This window comes from Corvus kubaryi, unplaced genomic scaffold (genome assembly GCF_017639235.1).
Source record: "Corvus kubaryi isolate FWS band 111438036 unplaced genomic scaffold, C.kubaryi_AGA036_p1.0 37398, whole genome shotgun sequence".
Taxonomy (NCBI): Eukaryota; Metazoa; Chordata; class Aves; order Passeriformes; family Corvidae; genus Corvus; species Corvus kubaryi.
The window spans coordinates 42300035-42322589 of NW_024581137.1; the positions used below are offsets into that span (position 1 = coordinate 42300035).

General features: G+C 39.3%; 1 protein-coding gene across 1 annotated transcript in view; it reads left to right on the forward strand.

Annotated features, from left to right (window-relative positions):
• Positions 1-22555, forward strand: part of MYO3A (myosin IIIA) — a 114183-nt gene that overhangs the window by 66172 nt on the left and 25456 nt on the right. The window contains 10 exon segments of the mRNA XM_042043160.1: positions 4249-4375; positions 5364-5574; positions 7410-7557; positions 14313-14466; positions 15692-15780; positions 17496-17625; positions 17746-17778; positions 17781-17906; positions 20032-20111; positions 20725-20802. Coding sequence (XP_041899094.1) covers positions 4249-4375; positions 5364-5574; positions 7410-7557; positions 14313-14466; positions 15692-15780; positions 17496-17625; positions 17746-17778; positions 17781-17906; positions 20032-20111; positions 20725-20802 — 1176 coding nt within the window.

Sequence of the window (22555 nt, forward strand, 5' to 3'; positions counted from 1 at the left end):
TTCATATCATTGCTCAGCTGGCCATTAAACCCCTCTCCTCAGTCTGTCTTCGGTAGAATTAAAATAAAAAAGGATTCTGGATTTATAAAGGAAAGAAATCCCATCCTGTGCCTAGTTTTACCTTACAGAGGTATCATTTATCTCTGACTTTATTTATAAACAATGTAAATAGTAGAGATATGATCCATATAGTATCTGTGAAATAGAGCACTAGTGCTGCAGAATGGATGAATGTTTTAATTTCTCTGACAAAACTCATCTCCATTACTGTATGTGGTAAGGAGCTTTTCACAGAAAATTGCTCACTTCAGTTGACTATTTCTGACTTCCCTCAATGTAAATATTTGAAATAGCTAGCAGAACAGATTTATTCACCTATTTTGTTCCTCCACAGTCACTTTTCATTAAGTCGTAGTAGCAGTGGCATTCACAGTCTCTTTCTTCTCTACATGTTATTCACAACTGCATTTAGTAATATCACACTTGTACTATCGCATCCTCTCACTTGTGCTTTCACCTTTCCAGAAGCAGCATGAAAGGACATTCATAGTTCAGCACTGACAGCAGTTTTGTCACAGCACTAGAGACCTTGATAAGTCCTAATTTAAAGCATGAAAAGCAGCAAGTCTGTTTTTGTTTCCAGTTCTTTTGTTCACTTGAACGGGTTGACACAATAATCCTGATCATCCAGAAGAGGCCTTCCATACATATTGAAGATGCAGTTAGAACTAGGTCACTGGCTGCATTGTGCAGTTCTAGCATGGATCTTTACTTGATTAACTCAGCAAGCCACCGTGAGCTGAATCTGCGAAGAATTACCTACCTGTAGAACCCTGCAATTTCAGAAGCAGGCTGAGCGCCGTGGGCAATCTGCTTGTGGCTACTAGTGAGCCCCAGCCATGTTAGCCTGCCTTACATCCTCCTCTGGGTGAATTAGCCTGTCTGAGGCTGTGCTTGCAAGAGTGAAGGAACAGCCTTCTTCCCCCATGGAGTTTCTGATATCAGATACATGTGTGAAGACAATTTTTTTCAGTGAGAAAAGGACATTGAATTCCATTCCTAAGATCACTTCTTAGTAAGGCAGCCTTAAGCTTTGACATTCATCCCAGTGCACAGAGGAACTTCTATATAAGCATGTTCAATGTTTTATTAGCTGAAAGCCATGGACAGAAAAAAATATCCACTCCAGTTAAAACTGAGACCTAAACAAAGCTTTATTTCTCTGAAATTTGCTTTTAACTGACTGACAGGTTTCAAAAGTAACTACTGTCAGTACTCCCTGTCTTAAAATCACACTGGTTTATTTCAGGCTGCATGGCAAAATTAATAAGAAAGGACTGCCTGAGGGGAACAATAATTATGCTGTATGAGACAGATCAAGCCAGATTTCAAACACACTGGAAAAGGGCAGAAAAATGTCAGCAGCTATACGTATTGTACAGCATGATGGCAGAAGTTAAGCTATCCATTTCTTTGCATTTTTACTGTGTCCCTAAGCTTAAAATGAAAACAATTGCTTAATCCTAAGTAAACTGTGTGCCAATTATCCTCAGCACAATTTTTAGAGTGAGTTTATCCAGTTTGTCTTGCTGTCACTGGAATCAGTGTTTATTAACTGCTAGATTAACTTCTGAAAGTGTTGAAAACAAGCTCAAGTATTCTAGAGCAATTAGAGATTTTATCTGAGTAAATGATGCCTGACATGGTACCAGCAAACTATTGAATAATACAGATAAAATGCTTTGCAATTATAAAAAGTTCATCATGATAAAATAACAATCAGATTTGCGAAACTGCTTCTTATAAAACTACTTCAGAGGTTTTCAACCTGCTGTTTATAAAACACACTAGTACTGTATGCCTCGAATTATGCAGTGTCACAGACTCCTAGTCTGCTTTACAAGTACACCTAGCATTTTCTGAATGAAAAATAATCAGATCATCAGGTATAACAATAAATACTCACCATTCAGATGAAAATTTGGAGGTAAAATCTAAGTCAAACCTGCAATGAAAGCATTATTTTACTAATTTCAAATTATTTTCTCATGTATAGGTACTTAAAAGTAATTTACTGTATCTATCACTTCACTGTCCAGAGTAGTAACAGCTCTTTTCAAGACAGAGTCCTTGTTCACAGAATCACAGAATTAATGAGGTTGGAAAAGACCTTCGAGATTATCAAGTCCAACCTATGACCTAACACCACCTTATCAACTAAACCATCGCAGAACCTCCTAAATAATTTGAAATCTAAATTTGTTTAAGCGAAGTCCATATTAAGATGCTTTGGTGAGTTCCTAACTGTCATTTTGAAGGGTAAAATGCTTTGCCAAATCAGAGATGTGAGGCCTCACTCTTCTCCCAGTGAAACTTTTTCTGATGACATTGGTCGGAGATGATATAGACCTATGTGGTGGTTTGATGCTGGTTGAGTGCCAAGCACCATGAAAAAACTACTCACTTATTTGCTTCTGCTATAGCTGAGCAGCAGAGGGGAACTTAAAACTTCATTTTCATGAGGTGAAATAAGGATTATTGAGGAAAAAGAAAAACTTGAAGGCAAAACAGGTCCAAAATTAAACAGTATGAATAAGATTTATTGCTAACAGAATTTTAAAAGTAAAAAGAGTAATGAGAAACCAAAGCAAACTTTCAGAACACCTTTCTTCCCCAATCTTCCCTCTTTCCACTAACCGTGCAAGGAAACAAACGTGGGGGTTTGGTCAGTATTTTATTTCTTAAGAGTCTTTCTTCATGTTTAAGGAAAAGAGTTTCTTCTGCTGTGCCATGGGATCCTTCCTGCGGGAGATAGTTCTCTGCAAACTTATCTAACGCGATTTCAAACTTCACAAGCAACAGCCCGCCCGAATCTGCTGCCATGTGGAAATCTTTCCCACGGGTCATGGAGTCTTCTCACAACTGCCAGCGTGGGTCATAACAGTTCGTGGGGTTTAGTCTTTTAAGGATGAGCTGTTCCAGCCTGCAAGCAAAGGCTCTCTTCTTCAATCTTTAAAAGCCTCTCAGCGTCTGTGCGCTCTAGCATGAGCACTCCTCTTCACGGGCTGTGCATGGATCTCTGCACCTCCCTATGCACTCCATGAGTTATAGAGAAAGGGTTTTATTAAGAGGTGTATTATAACCCTCACCACGGCTTGCAGGAGAATCTCAGCTCCAGTGCTGGGAGCACCTCCGCCCTCTCCCTTCCCCCACCGACCTTGGTGCTGCCATGTTGGCCTTCCTCACGTGACCTCACTTTTCCTTTTTCTCTGACTTAGAAGAAAGTTGGTGTCTTTAAGTTGCAGCTGAGAAGTTGATCTTGCCAGGGCTCTGCATTGGGGAAAGACTCTCCCTGTCTCTTGCTGCTGGCTGCGTGGTGTTTTTGCCTGGTTTGGTGCGAGCCCCACCAGCCTCAGGGGGCCAGCCAGCACCGCCTGGGCCACGGCAGCTTCAGAAGAATCTCAGCCGCACTGTCCCAGCCTCAGCTGGGGGATTTTCCAGCCAGGTGGCTGCTCGTGGCTCTGGAGTGGCTCCTCTGGGCGGCCTGGCCCTGGCTGCTGCGCCAAGAGCGCCCGGGGGTCCCTCCCCTTCGCCAAGGGGAACAAGAGAAAAAGGAGCTTTGCGTCATCCCTTCTTTCTTAAATATGTCATCACAGAGGCGTTTCCAGCTTGTCCACATGGTCTGGCAAACTGCCCATCAGCTATTGGCTCTGTGCCAGTCACAGAAGTTTTGGGCAGTTGTTTTTCCTCTTTTTTTCTTGTCTGCCCCTACAAACCAAGTTTTGCTAAACCACCACAATCTATTATTTGAAGTACCTTTGTTTCCATGATGCAAGAAACATAGATGCAGATTTTTTTATATTTTTGTTGATCTGCGTATTAAATTTTTAGACATGTTTGCACCTGTAGACACAGTGAAGGGTAGATATAAATAACCTCTGAATTCTTTCTGTGTAAGAGGATATTCACACCACTGTTTTTGCTTTCCCTACTTCATGTCAATTCTGTCCTGTCAACAAGTACGGAAGAGAGGTTAGTATATGGTTTGTCTTGCCCTCTTTGACTGTCTTACTCTTGAAAGACTTTGCTAAGTACAGAATAGGAATAATTTCTGACAACTGCATTCCTAAAAGTAGTGGGCATGTGGCAGGCGACAGGAAACAACACACACGCACATGCCCATTGCACAAACCACAGAGGCAAATTACCTGGCTATTAAGTATTGCATTTTTTTAATATACTTTTCAGGAACTTGGAAGTGTGTACAGTGTCCTGGCTGCCATTTTAAATGTGGGTAACATTGAATTTTCTGCAGTAGTATCTGAACATATGATTGACAAGAGCAACATTTCCAATCCAGTAGCCCTTGAGAATTGTAAGTGTTTTTTCCTTAATTTAACATTGTTTTTCTTCAGTGTTTTCATAGCAAATTTATTTTATTGTAAGAGAGGTATCAATGAAAACTGTATTCACGTGAAAATTTTGCAAGAATAATTAAAAATTGGAGGTAGATGAATTCTAAGCCCACCTGAATTCAAATGCAAAAAAGAAAACAATTTCCATGTTATGCATCTTATTTGACTAACCAGTTCTCTGGCATACAGGAAACATGATTAATACTGCAGATGCCTGAAAACATTTTTGGAATTTTTCCAAGGCTATTTCAACATTTGATGGAGAACCTCATTAATGTATTGAATAGTTTTTTCCCAGTTTCTTTCTCAGCTGCTCATTACTTGTTCCCCACATGTGCCTGTTGAAATACAGCTCACTAGTTCTTTGGAAGGGATGCCTTACATTATAAGCTGCTGGGAGGTGGAGGAGGCCAAGGGGCAAAGATTCTCAAAAAATTTGCTACACTTTCTCAGTAATTACACCTGAGGAGATAATGAAGTCTTCATGCTATCTTCTTACATGTTTTCTTGCCATAGAAAAATATTGTGGAACTGGGAAAGAAGCACCCCTTTTTTTGGAGCAAAAGGAGAATAGCAGTGGCTTCTATGAGTGGGTTATAACTGAGAGGGTTATTCACACCTAACAACTTGGATGCTTCTTACATAGTCACCTAGATTCCCTAGCATTTCTCCATAGACTGGAGAAAAAGCCTCCTTGATAAAGGAATTTAGAACCTAAAGCCTCTGCTTTGAATCACTTACTCATTGACTGCAGTGGAAGATAGGAAGGTTGGTGACTAAATTAGATAACAACACTTGTTTGGTGTGAAAATTCCTCATTAGTCCTAGTTCAAGACTTTGATTTGGCCCTTATTCATGATACATTGCACTTGCACCTTTGATTGCAAAAATGCCTGTTTTACCTTCCAAAATCTGTCTCTGAGGTATGCCTGTGCCGTTCCTTCCTAGGCGCATCCCTGCTGTGTATTCAGGCAGATGAACTGCAAGAGGCCCTCACCTCTCACTGTGTCGTGACTCGAGGAGAAACAATTATTCGTCCCAACACTGTGGAAAAAGCCACTGATGTCAGAGATGCCATGGCCAAAGCACTGTATGGGCGCCTCTTCAGCTGGATAGTCAATCGCATCAACACTTTACTCAAACCTGACAAACATTTAAGGTAAAAGAAGATTTTGCAGAATAAAGAGAGATTTTTTTCTGGGAATAATATTGTCTACACTAGAGCCTTTAGTGTAGTTAAGTTCTTTTTCTCTGCTACCTTTTTGTTTATGATACCACCATGTCAAAAATGTTTTGTCCTATTCATAATATATAACGAAAATACAGTAGGTATGGTTGGCAAAAGCATCTGGTGTTTTCCTGTTGATCTTTACTCATTTAACCCTTTCTAAATTACATATTAGCTACTTTTTGTTTTGTATTTTTTTCAGAGTAAACTTTTGATATTCATCATGTTGATTGCATAGGTCAAATTCTGCTCTTATTTACATTGATGCTGTTTCTTTTGTCACTGTTGTTATGAGCATGGTTTCATATATGTGTGGGAATAGTTTTCAAACACATTTACTGAAGGTATTGTCCACTTAACACTTAAAAAGTGACATTTTAAACACCGTATCAATAATAAATAGCTATGGTTTTCAAATCTGTATTTCTTGGATTTTTTTCTTCATAAACATCAGAGGAGAGCCAAGGTTGCAGTCCTAAAATTCATCTAAACTTTCAATATTTGGTTACAGCAGAGCAACAACAAACAGAATTTTAATCAGTAAGTGATAGGATAAAATCCGTGATAGATGGGGCAGCACTTCTAGCCTGTGTGCCCTCACTTGTCTGTTACGGAGCCCTTTTCAAACTGAATATTTACTTATGATGCTGGTGAGGAGGGAGAAAATCCAACCTGAAATGTTCACTGTAAAAAAAAACCCAAACAACTTTTGCTTGATCTTGTGGTAGTAAAATAATTTGCATTTACTATTTTTATGTAATTAGCTCTGAAAAAGGAATGGGAGAGTTAATTTTAGCAGTCTATTCATCAAAAATGTAATCTTGAGACAGATGAAACAGTCACCGATTTCAGATCCCTCCACAATGAAATGCTTCTTTTTTTGAGATGGACTTCACAAAGAGGTTTAAGTACTATTCATGAGTGTCTTGAGGCTGATTCTTAATTTCTGATTTCATAAATCTTTATTTAAAAAATAGTTACAGATAGCCGCCCAAAGAGTTTTTATCAAAAGAATGTGATTTATATTTTACTTGCCTAGAAAGACACTAATGACAGCCTCAGTTTATTATAAAATTATATCCTCTTAATTTTTTGCTTCAGCAAATAAATATTAGAGCTTTTTTCCAGTTGCAGAAGTGATCACATATCTTCAGTAAGTCCTACCTAAAATATCAAGCCAAAGTTTTTCCAGTGCTTCTCTGGAATTTAATTGGTAATTTCAATGCATACCACATCCTAGTGCATAAAGTAGTTATTTAGCTGCATAAAATGTCTAGCTAGTCATTCTTTTTACTTTAATGTTAAACTAAGCAATTTTAATTGTTATGAGTAACTGATATGAAGAAATAATACTTAATGACAACAGTCTTTAATTTCACGATGTTGGTGAGTAAAGCCTGTGTTATTACAAGAGAAACAAAAAGAAGTGTGTGTTCTTTCTGCACTGTAGTCGGCTTTTTAGAATAATTACTAACAAATATTAGTGTAAAAATAAAATTATAAATCCTCTATTCACTTATCAATTGACTTGGTTGTTGTGTGATTCAGTGTATCTGTTCTGCATATTCAGTAATCTTTGAATTGATCTGCATTTATTGTATTTCAAACAAACAATTATTGTCATTTTAGGAGATATCTGGTTCAGCCAAACTTACCCTGTGTCACTGGTGTTCAGATTTGGCCCATGATTTCCTTTTGTGAAATAGTAATGAAGGTAATTAATGTAAAATAGATACAACAATGGAAAGTATATTTCATCTTTGCAGTGAAAATGATGATGGCTTGAACATTGGAATTCTTGACATCTTTGGCTTTGAGAATTTCAAAAAAAATTCTTTTGAACAACTGTGTATCAACATTGCCAATGAACAAATTCAGTTCTACTTCAATCAACATGTCTTTGCCTGGGAACAGGTATGTGTTGATTATTTTGATAAAGCTTTAGTATTACTGAATGTATGTAATGTTTCTTGTCTCAAGAAACTGCGTTGTTCCTTCTCCGTAATAGGTTGTAAATAACAGATTATAACAAATGGTTTTTAAGTATGTATTCCGTGAAGCAGTGTTTGCTATTTGCAAGTAAAATGCCAACATAAAATGCATTAAATTTGAAATTTACAGTAGCTAAGCAGCACTGTGATAATCTGATTGATGCAAATGCAATATTGTTTTCTTGAGGAATAATGAGTGTTGTATGATTCTCTAGTTAAAATGTAAATGAGTGGTAACAAAACTTTAAAAGTGCACTGTTCATAATAGTTTGCTAATAAGCTTAATGAACACTGAAATTCCATTTTTAAAAACTGCAAATCTCATAATTATTTTGTTCTTATTGAGAAACTAGATCATCTCAGCTAAATAAATAATTTATTGTAAAGCAGAGAAAAGGAATAGCATTGTAAATATAAAAATTTATTAAATTGAAGAGGAGAGGGAAAAACCTCAAAGAATATAATCTCAACTTTGTAAATAATTCCAGGAGACTTAAACTAACCACCTTTAAATCATTGTTCAATATTGTTATTTGAAGAAATAACATGTTTAGGGAAAAAAAAATTGATCTTGCTGAAAATTGAAATATTTCAGAATTCTGTATGGCAGAATAGTCAGAATTCAAACTGTAGGTGAAATTATACTTCTGCTGTTTTACTGAAATTATTGGTGTTTATGATACATGGATGAAAATTCTCCTGAATGCTAATTTTAATTGTTAGTACAGTATTTTGTCAGTGTTAATCACTGTTTGTTTTAAGGATGAGACAGATATGAGTTTGGAATGTGTCCATGTATGCAGGTGTGTACATGCATGTACAGGCATGTGTCAGTCTAGAGGTGTCTGTATCTATGTGTAATATGGCAATTTTTTTTAATGGATCAATGTTTTATCCTCTTTCCAATTATTTCAGGAAATGTTGTCTTGCAGTCTTGTATCTTGTAGCTGTTTTTCTAGATTTATGTGCAAGATTATTGACACAAGTATTTCCTTGGTTTTAATATCATCTAAAAGTCAGAGAAAATTTAACTTGATCTGCTGTAATTACTTAGGCATCTTCTTTCCAAAGTACACAGGTTCACTAAAGAAGGGCACTTGGCTATTGCTGTTTCTAACAGTTGGAAGATGGAAATAGCACAGACTGCAGCAGCAATGTTTATTCCTGTCAAACCCAGGCACTGTCCAGGTCCCATGGACTTGCATATGTCCACTTTGCTTAAATGTTCCCTAACTTGATCCTCCTATGCTAAGTTTAAGTCTTCCTTGCTCCAGACTTTTTCCCCTTGGTCTCAGGGACCTGGGGTTATCAGTCAAGACCTATGCAAAGAAAGCATTGAATATCTCAGCCTTTTCCATGTCATCCACAAACTTGTTCAGCAGCAGGACTACATTCTCCCTAGCTGCCTTTTGCTGCTGATGGACCTGCCTTGGCTTTCCTAGCCCTATTCCTGTACACCCTAATACTGTCTTAATGTTCCTTCTCTTTTTTGATTGGAGTCAAGTTCAGTGTAATCTGCTTTTACTTGTTGCTAGGTATCCCAGTACAGAACTTTTTGGCCAGACCTATATTAATGCAGAGGTTTGTGGTGTCACTGTGTAGTAGGAACAGTTTGCCCTCTTGCATGTGCCTTGCTGCAGTGTTATTCTGCAGGGTGGTTATTCTGCTACTGAGCAGATGAGGGGAAAAATTAACTTCTTACTTTGACAATATATAGTTTGTCCGTTTCTCCCTGTAGGAAATTAGTACAACAGCTACAGACCCTATGGAAGGGGAAGGTGATCTTTATTTACAGAATCTCTAAGTATGTCAGTTGTACCCATTTCCATTCATTCTCTCCTAGATCTCATTGACTCACACATAGAATGCACCACAGTGTGTGTGTTTGTGTCTGTGTCTCTGTGTGTCTGTGTGTCTGTGTCTGTGTGTGTGTGTGTGTTCAAGTGGTCTGGCCAACATAATTTGTGAGTGACATATAGGATAATGGACACCAGCTGGCAAGTCTTCATCATGTCTGTTAGGTTCTTCTTGCTGAAATAGTTTTTGGACATATCTTTTACAGCCTTTAGCAATCATTCTTTGCCTCAAACCCTTATTTACTTCAGTGTCCATACTCTTTAGGCAAGGTCATTATCTGGCTTTCCTTGTTTGGAATATATATATCTTTATGCCTGCAGTCCATTTCCTTGGTGGGCTCATAGGAAAATTGTGTGTGATGTGCTACAACCTCACAGTCCTGCTCCTGCTGTCGGATTTAGAGGGTGTTCCCCTCACTAACTCTCTGCACTGTGTTTTTATGTAAGTGAAGGCCTTCTGTTCTTGATGTAAGCAACTCTTCCCCCAGTTTTATTGTTACGAACAAATGTTCTTCATTCAAATCACAGGCTATCACATGGCTATTCTTTTAAGACTCTTTCTTCTGGTGCTTAATCGCAAATTCCCATTCATATTTCATTTATACCAGTCCTAATATTTCTATTACAAGTGTCCACATCCAGCCTGTAATACCAACCGTCTACCTTAATTTACATTAAACCACTACATCAGATTATATCAAACTTTGTTATATTATCTTGTAGCAGTCTCCAAAGATATTACTACAGCAGTGCAGAATGAGCTATATAGTTCATGTACGTGTGGGTGTAAATCTCCCCCTTTCAGAGACGGGAGATGAGAAATGTGTTATTCTGCATTATAACCCAATGGCACAGAATGATTGATAGTCATTATAAGACATCACTTTTCACTTATTTATTACATGGTTGTCCCAGTTGTACATCACAAAAACAGCCTTTGAGCAAGCAGGGGGCATCAGAATCTTTTCTGTTCACCGTAAGAACTCTCCTGTGTTGACACCTGTAATATACTTTAATTGTAAATTAAAATAAAAAGTATCACTGATGCAAAAAACAAACATTAGGATGATCTCTGCCCTTTGCTGATGTATCTGCCTGACTTTACAAATGACTTTATATGCAGGGGTTTGTGTCTAACTCTAAAAGACAGAAGTTGTGTTTACAAGAAGGCTGGTGCCAGCAGTCACCAAGACCTTTGTGTTGACTTTCCATTAGCCTGAGCTGACATGGTTTCAGCATTGTCAGTGGTCTCTTTTCTCTATCTGAATCTGAAAAGTGTTCACAGTTTTGCTTTCCTTGGAAGTGTGGCCTACACAAATAAGGCCTCAGTAGTGATGGGGTCAAAGGAAGGAACAGTGATACTATCACAACCTGAGGCTCAGGGTGTCAGCTAGAGTGGAGTGTCTGTGTGCCAACGTGGAGAATTCAAGTCAGAATTAAGGGAATTTATTCTTTATTGTTGACTTAATTTTTGCATTTAATAATAAAGGCTTTTAGGCCTTAAGGCAATCTCCTTTCCCTAATTTAACAGAAAGACTGAAGTGGGTATATAGTTTAAGACAGTGCAGATTCCCAGTAGCCAATGGAGACAAATAGATATGTCCCTATCTCTACTGACTGGGGAGAGAATCTGGCCTCTCAACTTAGTCACTGCTTTTAGTCTTGCTGGCACAAGGGGTTTTTTTGTTTAATATAAAGCAAAGCAGAACTTTTGGACCTTCAGTGCTGTCCTTCAGGTTGTTTCCCTTACATATTAGGTACTGATGTAAGTTAATTTCTGTTAGTTCCAAGATCTGCAGGTGACATTGTCCAGCAAGACAGCCTTCCCCTTCCTTTCTTATTTGTCATTCCCCCATAAAAAGTAAAAGGTGTAATGGCAGATAGCTAAAGCATTTTGGAAAGTAGCAAGTTTGCTGTCATTTGAAAGGATGATACTTTTTGCATTAAATGTATGCAATGTTTATTTTACATTCTCATGACAATTTAATCTTCTAGTTTCAGCTGGAAAAGGTTGGTTCTGGATAAGTCTCTGGTGTCTGCATTTGAACCAAAGTGTCATCGTAACATGTTCTCAGCAAAATGGCATTACTTTATTAAACATGAAGACCATTTCCTAATGCATTTAATAATTCTTTTGTTACCACTGAAACAGGTGGTACAAGCTAATGTTACCTAGTTTTGATCATAGAAATTATACCATGCAATAGTAAGATGAGATGGGAGCCCAATTAACAGTGTAACTCAATTATTCCTTTTGACATGCCATCCACAGGAATACTTTCTTACTTCTTGAATTTCAAGAAGTAGCTATTTTGCGGAGCTTTCTTGTCACAAAACATCACGGGGGATTACAAAATCCTGTAGCTGATTCATCTTATTAATTCAAATAAGACCTATTTCATTACAGTTTTATGATGTCTGTCGTTAAAGCTTTTATATTTGCTGCTTGTATCCTAATGATGTGGTTGAAACCAGCATTGCATAAGTAAATGTAGTACAGTATCATTTGTGAGTCATCTGTCACACTAGTGCCTGGCTTGGTTATCAGCTGTCCTTCAGGAGCCCATGGGAAGTGATGGAGTGAACTCCTTCATATCCTGCTGGGCAGACGGCAGCATTACCCGAACTGTCAGTGCTGACACTCATTCAACTGTTGAGACACAAAAGACACAAAAAGGTCACATACACTGCAGGCTTGGAGGTCAGGCCCTGCATGCTGGCTGGGCAGGGAGGGGAGCAAATGTTGCTGTTACAGTATAGTAGTACAGCTACTAAGAGTTCCTTTCTTTTTTGAGGAGAACACTTTATCAGCTCTCTAAACCAGCCTCTCTCACAAGCATTTGAAGTTAGGAAAAGTTTATCACTAGATAGGTGGGTTGTGAGAGCTTGTTTGAGGATGCCCAAGTGTCACAGAAACACTTTCCACTGATAGATTCATCCTGAGGAATCTCTTCCCTTTGCCCCCTTGATAAGGGTACTCTAGATAATTCTAGGAAGTAACAGCTGGTTCCATGCACGTCTGTGTGTCAGTGCAGCTGTAGCCCTCAGTTTAGCTGCCGCTGCTCCCATGTTATCTTTGGGAGATAACACAGATTCATACCCTTTCTGCCACCAGCTCCTACAGGTATATAATTAACTTCTTGCCTATATCAGCAATACATTTATTAGTCTCCTGTCTTGTCCTGCTACTCAGGTCATTGATTAAAATAAAAAGCAAAACTCCTCCTGTCCACTGCTTCAGGGGAGGCATGAATGAGGTTAATGTTAAGCTTCTCAAACAAGGAGCCCTCACGGGGCTGTAGGAGAGATTCTTACTGATTACACCCTTGTATGGCATATAAACTGAATTATAACCTATCCTTAAGAATGAAGAGTGTCCTGGGAAATTAGATCAATCTGGATTCCAGAAGGGTTTAGGTATATATTTCATGTCCTCTTTCAAATGGATCAGTAGATCTTTATTTATGCCTGTATTTTTAGACCAGTTTTATTGATTTTATGCCTTTTGCTGTTTCTCTGAGGTTAAGAGGAATGAAACAGGTGCTATTCTGTTGAATATGAAAGTGAACTTCTTTTTTAAATGCTCAATGTATTGCCTTCTTCACTCACTCAGATGCAAATGAATGACACATAAGGAGAGGTCTTCCAAGGTTAGAGGTCTTTGAACTCATTAATATTAGCCATCATTCATTTTTGTGACACTCTTCCCACAATGAATTCAGGATAGCAAAATTGTGATGTTAACACCATACATGAATACAACACTTATAAAGTCCCATCCTTTGGTCGAGGGATGATTTTTAAAGTAGATCAAAAGGCTTAACTCTGTGTTTCACAGTACAGCCTGCACAGGACTGAAGACAGCCCTGGCACAAACAGGATCACTGTGTGGTAGATAACTGCTACTGCTTTACCTAATGCAAGCAAAAATAATGGGGGGTGGAAGTCCCTAGAGCAACTTTCCCTTGGTCAATCTACAGCTGTCCTCTGCCTTGCTAAAGGATTAAGGAAGGTCATTCTTGTGTTCTCCAGCTATAATCTAAATTATATTCAAGATAAAACCATTGCAACACGCTGTGTGGACACATTTGTTATTTGCTTTTTCTTAGTCTGGAAGGAATCCAGAGATATTTGCAGTCTTCAGGAGAAAACCAGCCAGACCAAACCAAACAAAAAAAGCAAACCCAAAAAGTCCACCCCACCGGCTTTTCTGTTGTTTTTAGATCTTGGGGAATACCTTTCCCCAGTTCTTTGAAATGAGTGAAATGTGTTAGAGGCAATTCTGAGGCAATTTATTTAATTCCTAGGAAGTATGTACACAATTCTTTAATTTTTAGAAAGTATGTGCATCTTTCTTCTCCACATAAGAATTTTTCGAGATGTTTGAGGAGGGATCAAACAAAGCCACTGTAACCTATAGTCACTTTCGTAAATCTTAGCCATCACTTAGATCTGAGCAATGAATTGGGAATGTAAATATAGCTCTAAATGGTTAAGAAATTTTCTACCTTTCAGACCAAGGAAATAAATAGGCCCTGAGATCTCTATTTGCAAACACTATACTTTATCTTCTTCGACTGTTTCTTTAATTCTTGCTATTCCTGTAAAGTATCTTACTTTACCAAATATGCCATAGGAGTATTGAATTTACATATTCAAAACCAAAATCCCATCTAACACTTGTTTCTGCAAAACCTTAATGTCTTTAGCCCTGAGGCATACTTTCTCAGTGTCGTTTTAATTTGCTACAATTGACAGTTTGAGACTTATTTTCTGAAGTGGTTCTGTATGCACAGAGCATGCCTTCTGTTTCTTGCTGCAGAATGAATACCTTTACGAAGGTGTTGATGCAAGAGTTATAGAATACGAGGACAACAGGCCCCTCCTAGATATGTTCCTGCAGAAACCAATGGGTTTATTGTCTCTACTGGATGAGGAAAGTCGATTCCCACAAGCGACAGATCAGACACTTGTAGGTAAGTATATGGTTCATTTCACAGTTTTGCAGCTTGTCTTCTGTTAGATTTTGGTTTGGCATATACAGCTTGGACTACATGCTAGTTATTTTTAGTGACTCCCCATTTCAGTATCACAGTGTGTTTGAGGGAGACATGCATGCAGGAATGCTTGTGTCCTTGAAGTTCATAGAGAAACATCAGGAGTACAAATGAACCTAAACTGCTGATCCAGGTTTCAAGTTCTCTGGCCTTCAGGAATTTTTTGCTGCAGAGCTTGAAAAGTAAAGATCAAACTGAGTTAAAACTCTAGGTTCATAGACCAAGAACACTGTTTGCAAAGTTGAGTCATGTTCAGCTCTGAGATTTTTGATGAGCAGTATCTGAGCAAGAAGCTTAATACTTTGTAAGAGTAATGACTGCACACATGCTTCAGTGCCTTTCAGCAAATTATGCTTCCTGAGTGTTTTCTATTCACAAATTAAAATTAAAAAACCTAAATTCATTGTAGTTCAGATCCTGGCTATTTCAGTGCTATCGAGTAGTTGCAGTTACCGGTGACTTAGTTATGTCAGTGGTATTTCTGTGCAGATAAATCCTTGTTTAACTCATTTTTGAATGTGCAAAGATTAGAGTTTTTACCAACACCCAATTACAAAACTTAATAACATCCAGTAACAATGCCCATGCTAAATCAATTCTATGAGTCTGTTGTTCTTCTAGCCTCATACTTTTTATGAGGTTAGAAGAACTCTACAGTACTGAAGCCCTCAATCAATCAGTAAATGTTTTCTCACAATTCCTCAAGGAATCCTTAGGAAAGATTACTACATTGTTTCATATATTTAGATCTAAATCTTGGAAAGACAAGCCCTGGAAGTGTTCAAAACTCATGTGGATGTGTCACCTGGCTTAGTGGTGAACACAGTGGTGCTGGCTTAAAGGTTGGACTCAATGATCTTATACTTCTTTTCCCACCTTACTGATTCTATGATTCTATGATTTTCTGAGGTCACACATTAAAAATTGATACAAAGTAAGTAACTTGTCCAAGAGCTCCCATATTCTTTATCCAGAGTCTTTTGTTGCAAGACCATTATGGTATCTCTGTCCTTGAAAGCCTCAGTGTCTGTTTTGTGCCTCTGCATTGGCTGAGAAGTCAGGCAATATCCTTGGAGGGATACAACTTCAGAAGAGAATGATTGTACAGTAACTCTGGTAAAATAAGCTGTGTGTTTCCTTTCAGAAAAATTTGAAGATAATTTGAAGTCAAAATACTTTTGGAGACCCAAAAGAGTAGATCTAACCTTTGGAATTTATCATTATGCAGGAAAGGTAAGACACCTGATGATGTTAGTTGGGGAATGGTAGGGTTGGAAGGAAGTAGAAGAGGTCACCTGGGTTGGTTCTCAGCAATTATCTATTCAGTCCAGACATGGGTATGTTGGCAAGGTCTTACACATCGCAACTAAATTAAGAAGCTATTATCCCTCATTAAAAAAAAAAAAAAATCAATAGCAGTAGTATATTTTTCTTAAATGTCACCAGGTAAATGAACTGACTGTATTATAGAAGACCCAAAACATAACTGGTGTGTAATGCAACTCAGTGCTCTTCCCCTTAGTTCCTCAAAGTCCTACACCATGCTTGTTCCCACTGTTTCTAACCAGGACCCAGCTCCATTCTTTCTACTACCTCCTACACCCCATCAGCCTTACTTAGTTCTTTACTTTGTCATCATCCAGACAGAGAGTGCAGGCCCTGCTTCCTGCTTCATTCAATGAGCAGCATCGTGCCTTCCTGTACAAAGTGACTTGCTGCACGTGCCATGCAAACACAGGAGGAGCTGCTCTTACACTGCAGCAAGACGACACTGGCCACCTGAACCTTGCCTTGGGAAAGCAGGAGCTCCCATCTCCTTCTGAGCTCTTTTAAAGAGTACAAGAGTGAGCACTGATGTCTCTCATAGGAAACCATGTTGGGTCTTTGCAGTGCTGGAGACAAATACTGCCCATCAGCTGATGGAAGATAACTTACCCCTTAAGTAAGACAGCCAGCAACAAAGAGCCTCTTGTAACTCCTCTGAACCTCATCTCCAGCTGAGTTGCATTTCACCAGCCTAGCATAACTCACTGCAAGGCATGGAAAGCCAGGTCTTCCTGTACCATTCCTGTTACCAGCCACTGAATATGGGGATTACACCAGTTCCCCATCAGTGTTCAACAAGCTCTTTCATTAGGAAGTTTCTTCTGCTGTCTAACTTATGCCTCCATTGCTGTCATATAAATTCATTACCCCTAGTCCAGTTTACTGTGGAACTGGAAAAAAAATTATTTCCTTTTCCTTTACAAGTCTTTTTCATCATTTAAGACTGCTGCAGAGTTATTTTGTGATGGATTTTTCTAAATTAAGCATCCCAGTATCTTCTACCCTTCTTGACAGGTCAAGTTTTCTTTTGAATCCCTTAGATTACCACTGAGATAGAACCCTGAAGTTACATTTTGAGTTACATACACCATTCTTAGAGAGATTTCAATTGCCAATATGTAGTTTGTGATTCTACAAACTTCCTCTACAATTAATACAGAGATCTCTAGGAAGAGTGTTAAGTCCTGGGTCCAGTACAGCACAATATAAATAACACAGAAAGATTGTACAGTCATATGGATAATCCTATGAGATGTGGTTGAAATCAAGTGCATTGTAATTGTGCATTTACATATGTACTGGGGTAAACAAGGACCACAATACACTTGTCCTAGTGATAAATCCACACAAATTAAAACCGCTATTAACATATCTGCATTAGAAAAATGAATGCCTCAAGCTACTTTGGAATGATGGATTTGCTTTCAGTGATCTTCATCATATCTCAGTATTGAAAAGTTAGAACTTCCAGTGATCAAAAGACAGACTGTAAGCAAGAGTGAGCCTGATGGCTGAAAAACTATTTGTGTATCTTGATACATCAAAAGCCCTATTCCAGAAAGCCTGAATTTACAATTACTTTTCAAAACCCAAGAAGACATATAAATGTACTTTTTAAACAGGTTCTATATAATGCAAGTGGATTCCTAGCCAAAAATAGAGATACTCTGCCAGCTGATATTGTGCTGCTACTGCGATCATCTGAAAACAACCTGACGCGACAGCTGGTAACCCATCCTCTCACAAAAACAGGTATTGCTGTTGTGGTGATCTTCTTAGCTTTCTTTAGCCATCATGATGACCACTGCTAGGTTTCATATGACCATTAATTGATGACATTATACATTTTGTGGCTTAACTTTCCAACCATAGAATCTATACTGAATGGAGCCCCAGCCATCTCAAGCTGCCGGGTCTGGTCAAGTGCCAAGGAAGTGGTAGAGACTTCTTTCAGGCCCCTCTCTTCAGGGTAGGGGATCAAGACAGGGAGTGTAGTTCATCTCTTGAGTTGAGGACTGAACAGGAAGGGTCAGGTAAGTCACCGGCCTGTTTTGGACTGGGCATATATAAATTGCCTCAGTGCAATTTATCTCTAAATGGTAGAGAACAAAGGTTGGGGCTCCTAACATCTGCTGCAAAGAGTGAGAAGACACTCCTGTATTTCCTCAGTCTTAAGAGTCCTTTACAAAAGGTAAATGATGGGGTCCTAGTAGTAAGCTCTTCCTCAAGGAATTCAGAAGTTGAGGTGAAGGAATAAAACTGGCTCCATGGAAATTACTCCTAAATTGCACCTTACTTGAACTATGTCCTTGCAAAATGTCCTACCTTCCACTTCAGGATGATGGGTAAGTCTCCTTGCAACCAGTTTGTTATTGTGTTGTAGTACTCCCTGTGTGATGGCATTGATGCCATACAGTACTTTCTTGTGTAACTACACAGGAGACTTATTTCTAGAAGAACAGAAAAGCTAAATTGGAAGAGCCTAATGGAAATGAAAATGTTATCATAACTTACAGAAGCTGAGGCTTTGGCAAGGCTTCGGTTCTTTACAAAGCGAGCATTGCTAATAGAATGCAAAATTCGGTCTTGAAATTTTATTTTAGGTGAGTGTTCCTGGGAAAGCACAGAGCTCAATGTCCTTGCCTGAACTTTTTGACTCGTTGATATCTGCTAATATACTAAACTATAATTTCCAAAGAGTCAAAGTAAGCGTCCAAATGGTTCCAAGAACTGATCCCAAGTCTTAATGTTTTGCAAGATAACTCTGAAGGCTGTTTTAGTCTTCTTGTTAAATATTGTGAAATGCTGCATGTAGCCTTTCAAAACTGACCCAAACCATCCAGCCACAGCCAGCTAAAAGTTAGGTTTCTGATCTATGTTATTAATCTAGAATCAGAGTAATTGTAGAGGTTTACCCAAAGTCCAACCCATCTTGCCTGTCTCAGGTGTTTCTCTTGGGATGGGGAAAACCTCCTCTGAAGGTGTGTCTCTCCACTGAGTACAGCAGGGATCCTCTAGACGCCTCACTTTCAGATAGCTAAAGTTAGCTGTGAGTAATCCTCTCTTTTTTCTTCCCACCTGTGATATTCAGCTGAACCCCAGGGAGGTTTAGCCCTTGATATCATCACACGATACCTGATGCATTACCCTGACACATATTTGCAGCTGTTATTCCAGCTCTTGCCCACCTCTTCCTGATAGTAGCTGCGCACAGAGATATAGGCTCTCCCAGTGGAGAGGGAGATCCCAGAGGTGTTACATTATTAGCTGAAGCAGTGGCAGCATGCAGCAATGGTTAGGGTTTATCAAGACAGAGAGACATGATGGAAAGCTCAGCAGAGTTTTCATTATTCCTTGAAAAGACCAGTGTCTGTGTAAAGCATGCCAACACACCTAGTCCTTCAAAGTCATCATAATGAAGGTATTGCTTGATTTAGAATTCCAAAGTTAGAGCCTTAAGACTTTGTCTGTGCTAGTAAACCAAGAGCCAGTGAACAGCAGCTGACACACTCCCACAGGACTGCTCATTCTGATTAATGGCTAGAATGCCTCCCTGGGACAGTTTTTGTCCCTAGTAGCTACCAGTCAGCTAGTAGCCTCCCAGGAGTACCCAGCCACACTTCAGAGAAAGGACAGGCCAGTGATGGTTTCCAGAAAGCTCTGTGGGAAGAGACAACCTTATTTTTACCAGGGGGTTGAAAGAGTAGTGGAGTCTAGAGTTTAGGTGTATAATCTTGAGTCATGCCATGTCACTTTTCCTCAGGGCCAGACAAGGGTGCTAGCCCTTTTTTTTTAAACTAATATGTAGCACTAGAACTAGAATAGTACAATAACATTCTTAGGGTAAAACCACATGGATGCTCTAAGATGTATCTTTCTTACCTTCTACAGCAGTCAGTTTATTTTTTTATCTAGTAGATGACATATGAGCTGAAGGAGAAAAAATCATCCTGTTCCGTGTTCATGCAACTTCTTCAGAGCTCATTCCATCCCAAGGGTTAAAGGTTAAAGGGGAAACAAGGACATGCTCTGAAAAAAGTCAATGACCTTTATAATCATATGGTTGCACTGGGGCATGAATAAGGTGTTTCAGCATCGCTTTTAGTTTAGATGAGATGTAAGCACTTTGGTAGGTTGCTTTCTTTCATCTTCCCATAGGTAATCTGGCACATACCAAAAGCAAAACTACAATCAGTTACCAAATGTGGACCTCCCAAAAATCAATCAGTCATACAAAGGTAAGAAAACTATTTTGTGATTCTGCATTGAAGCCTAATTTAAACTAGAAAGGCAGTAGTTGTTTTGGTGTTGAAAGTAAGCAAGTAACCCCTTCCTTGGTTTTTCTCCCTCTCCTATTTTCTTTTCTGTTTAGCTGGATATCTTTGTGTTGTGCAATTCATATTCCTTCCGTGAGGTAAAAAACTAACATTTCCCTTCTTTCTGGCTATAGTTCTATAACAACTTCAGGGGAAAAAAAAATACAATTTCCTAGCTGTGTTGTAGCAAAAAGAGAAATTTAAATATTGGTGTGGAGTATAGCCACATTCCTTAGAGAACTAGCAAATTAAGAGTGATGATGAAATAATAGACAGGACCTCAGACATCGTCCGGTTATTTGTGGCAGTTACTAGATTCTCTGTTATCAACTTGTGCCCTTTGTGTGTGTGAATGTTTGTGTAGCAAAGTATTGGTGTAATTGATTTGTGCTAGTGATCATGGTGTAATTTGTGCTGTTTAGAATACTTTTTAAATTATTTGTCTTCTCTGAGGGGTGCTTTCTTGGGGCATTGGAAAGGGCACTACAGGCTAACTAGAGATCAAAAGTGTAATTTTTTTTCTTCATCTTTATAGAATGAAGCAGGAGATACTGGACATCATCCAAGAGAGACAACCAGCATGAAAACACAGACAGTCGCTTCTTATTTTAGAGTAAGATATCAGATCTTCTAATAAATATTTCTAGAGTACAATAAATGTTTATTCTTTTACTTTTTGAAATGCACCTGTTGAGTTAGAGTCATTAGTGATCCATTTGGAATTTGTGAACTGCATATATGGTGCAGCAGTCTGTGCAGTTCAAATATCTTGAGGAGATTGTGATGTTTCATGTTTAACTGTACTTGATTACACAGCCACATTGCTGTCATGATGATGTATGACGATCAATATTAATCTTTCACTTGCTTGTTTTTCCACCAAGGAAGATAAAGGGAGATTGGACATTTGTGGTATATACAGCATTTCTTTAAGGGTTTAAGAAAGAGGGAAAAGTTAATTGGAAGCAGAAGCTCCAGAGAAAGTTCTTGATGGTCACTGCAAAGAGACTGCCCAGAGTTTATGTTTGTGGCTCCTTCAGCAGTGCTCTGGACCTTCCCAAGCACTGGCTGTGCTGCTGGTCCTAAAATAGAAAACAGCAGGGAAGAGCATCCTTTCCTCTGAAGTGGTGCACAGAGTTGGTTCTGGTCTGAATATCCAGCTCTTGTTTAGTCATCTCTCCCAGCAAACCATAAAGTGGCTGAGGGGATGTTCATGATGGATTGGACACCCAACTCAAAGGAATACCAAGTAAGTTTGCTGATGACACTAAATTGGGAGGAGCTGTCGACTCCCTTGAGGGCAGAGGCCCTGCAGAGAGACCTCGACAATTCAGAGGTCTGGGCAGTCACCAACCATATGAATTTTGACAAGGGCAAGTGCTGCATTCTGCACCCAGGGTGGGGCAACCCTGGTTGTGTGCACAGACTGGGGAATGAGAGGCTGGAGAGCAGTGCCAGGGAAATGGACCTGGGGGTCCTGGTCCATGGCAGGTTGAACATGAGCCAGCAGTGCCCTGGCAGCCAGGAGGGCCAAGCATGTCCTGGGGTGCATCAGGCACAGCATCACCAGCCGGGCAAGGGAGGGATTGTCCCACTCTGCTCTGCACTGGGGCAGCCTCACCTCGAGTCCTGGGGGCAATTCTGGGTGCCACAGTATAAGAAAAATATTAAACTATTAGAGAGCTTCCGAAGGAGGATCATGAGGATGGTGAAGGAGCAGGAGCTGTATGGGGAGAGGCTGAGGTGACTTGGTCTGTTCAGTCTGGAGAAGAAGAGACTGAGGGGAGACCTCATTGTAACCTTCAACCACTTCACTAGGGGAAGCAGAGGGCAGGTACTGATCTCTTCACTCTCGTGACCAGTAACAGAACACGAGGAAAAGGCATGAAGCTGAGCGAAGGGAGGCTTAAGTTGGATATATGGAAAAAGTTCTTCCCCCAGAGGGTGGTTGGGCACTGGAACAGGCTCCCCAGGGAAGTGGCCACAGCACCAAATCTGACAGAGTTCCAGAAGCATTTGGACAATACTCTCGGGCACATGGTGTGATACTTGGGGTGTCCTGCCCAGGGCCAGGAGTTGGACTTGATGATCCTGATGGGTTCCTTCCATCTCAGTATATTCTATGATTTTATGACCCATAAGAGTTCATTTACATCTATGTCAGAACAATAAGGAGCCAGATCTCTCTTTTGTAGATACAATTGCACACCTTTGTGGGCTGTGACGGATAATTTCAGTTTAGGTATCATGGTGGTCCAAAACTACATACTGGTCAAATATTCTAGATGGAAAAAAATAGTGACTCTCATTCAAATTAATGTCTATGATTCAGTGCATTATCAGCACTTCTAGCATCAGAGGCTGCA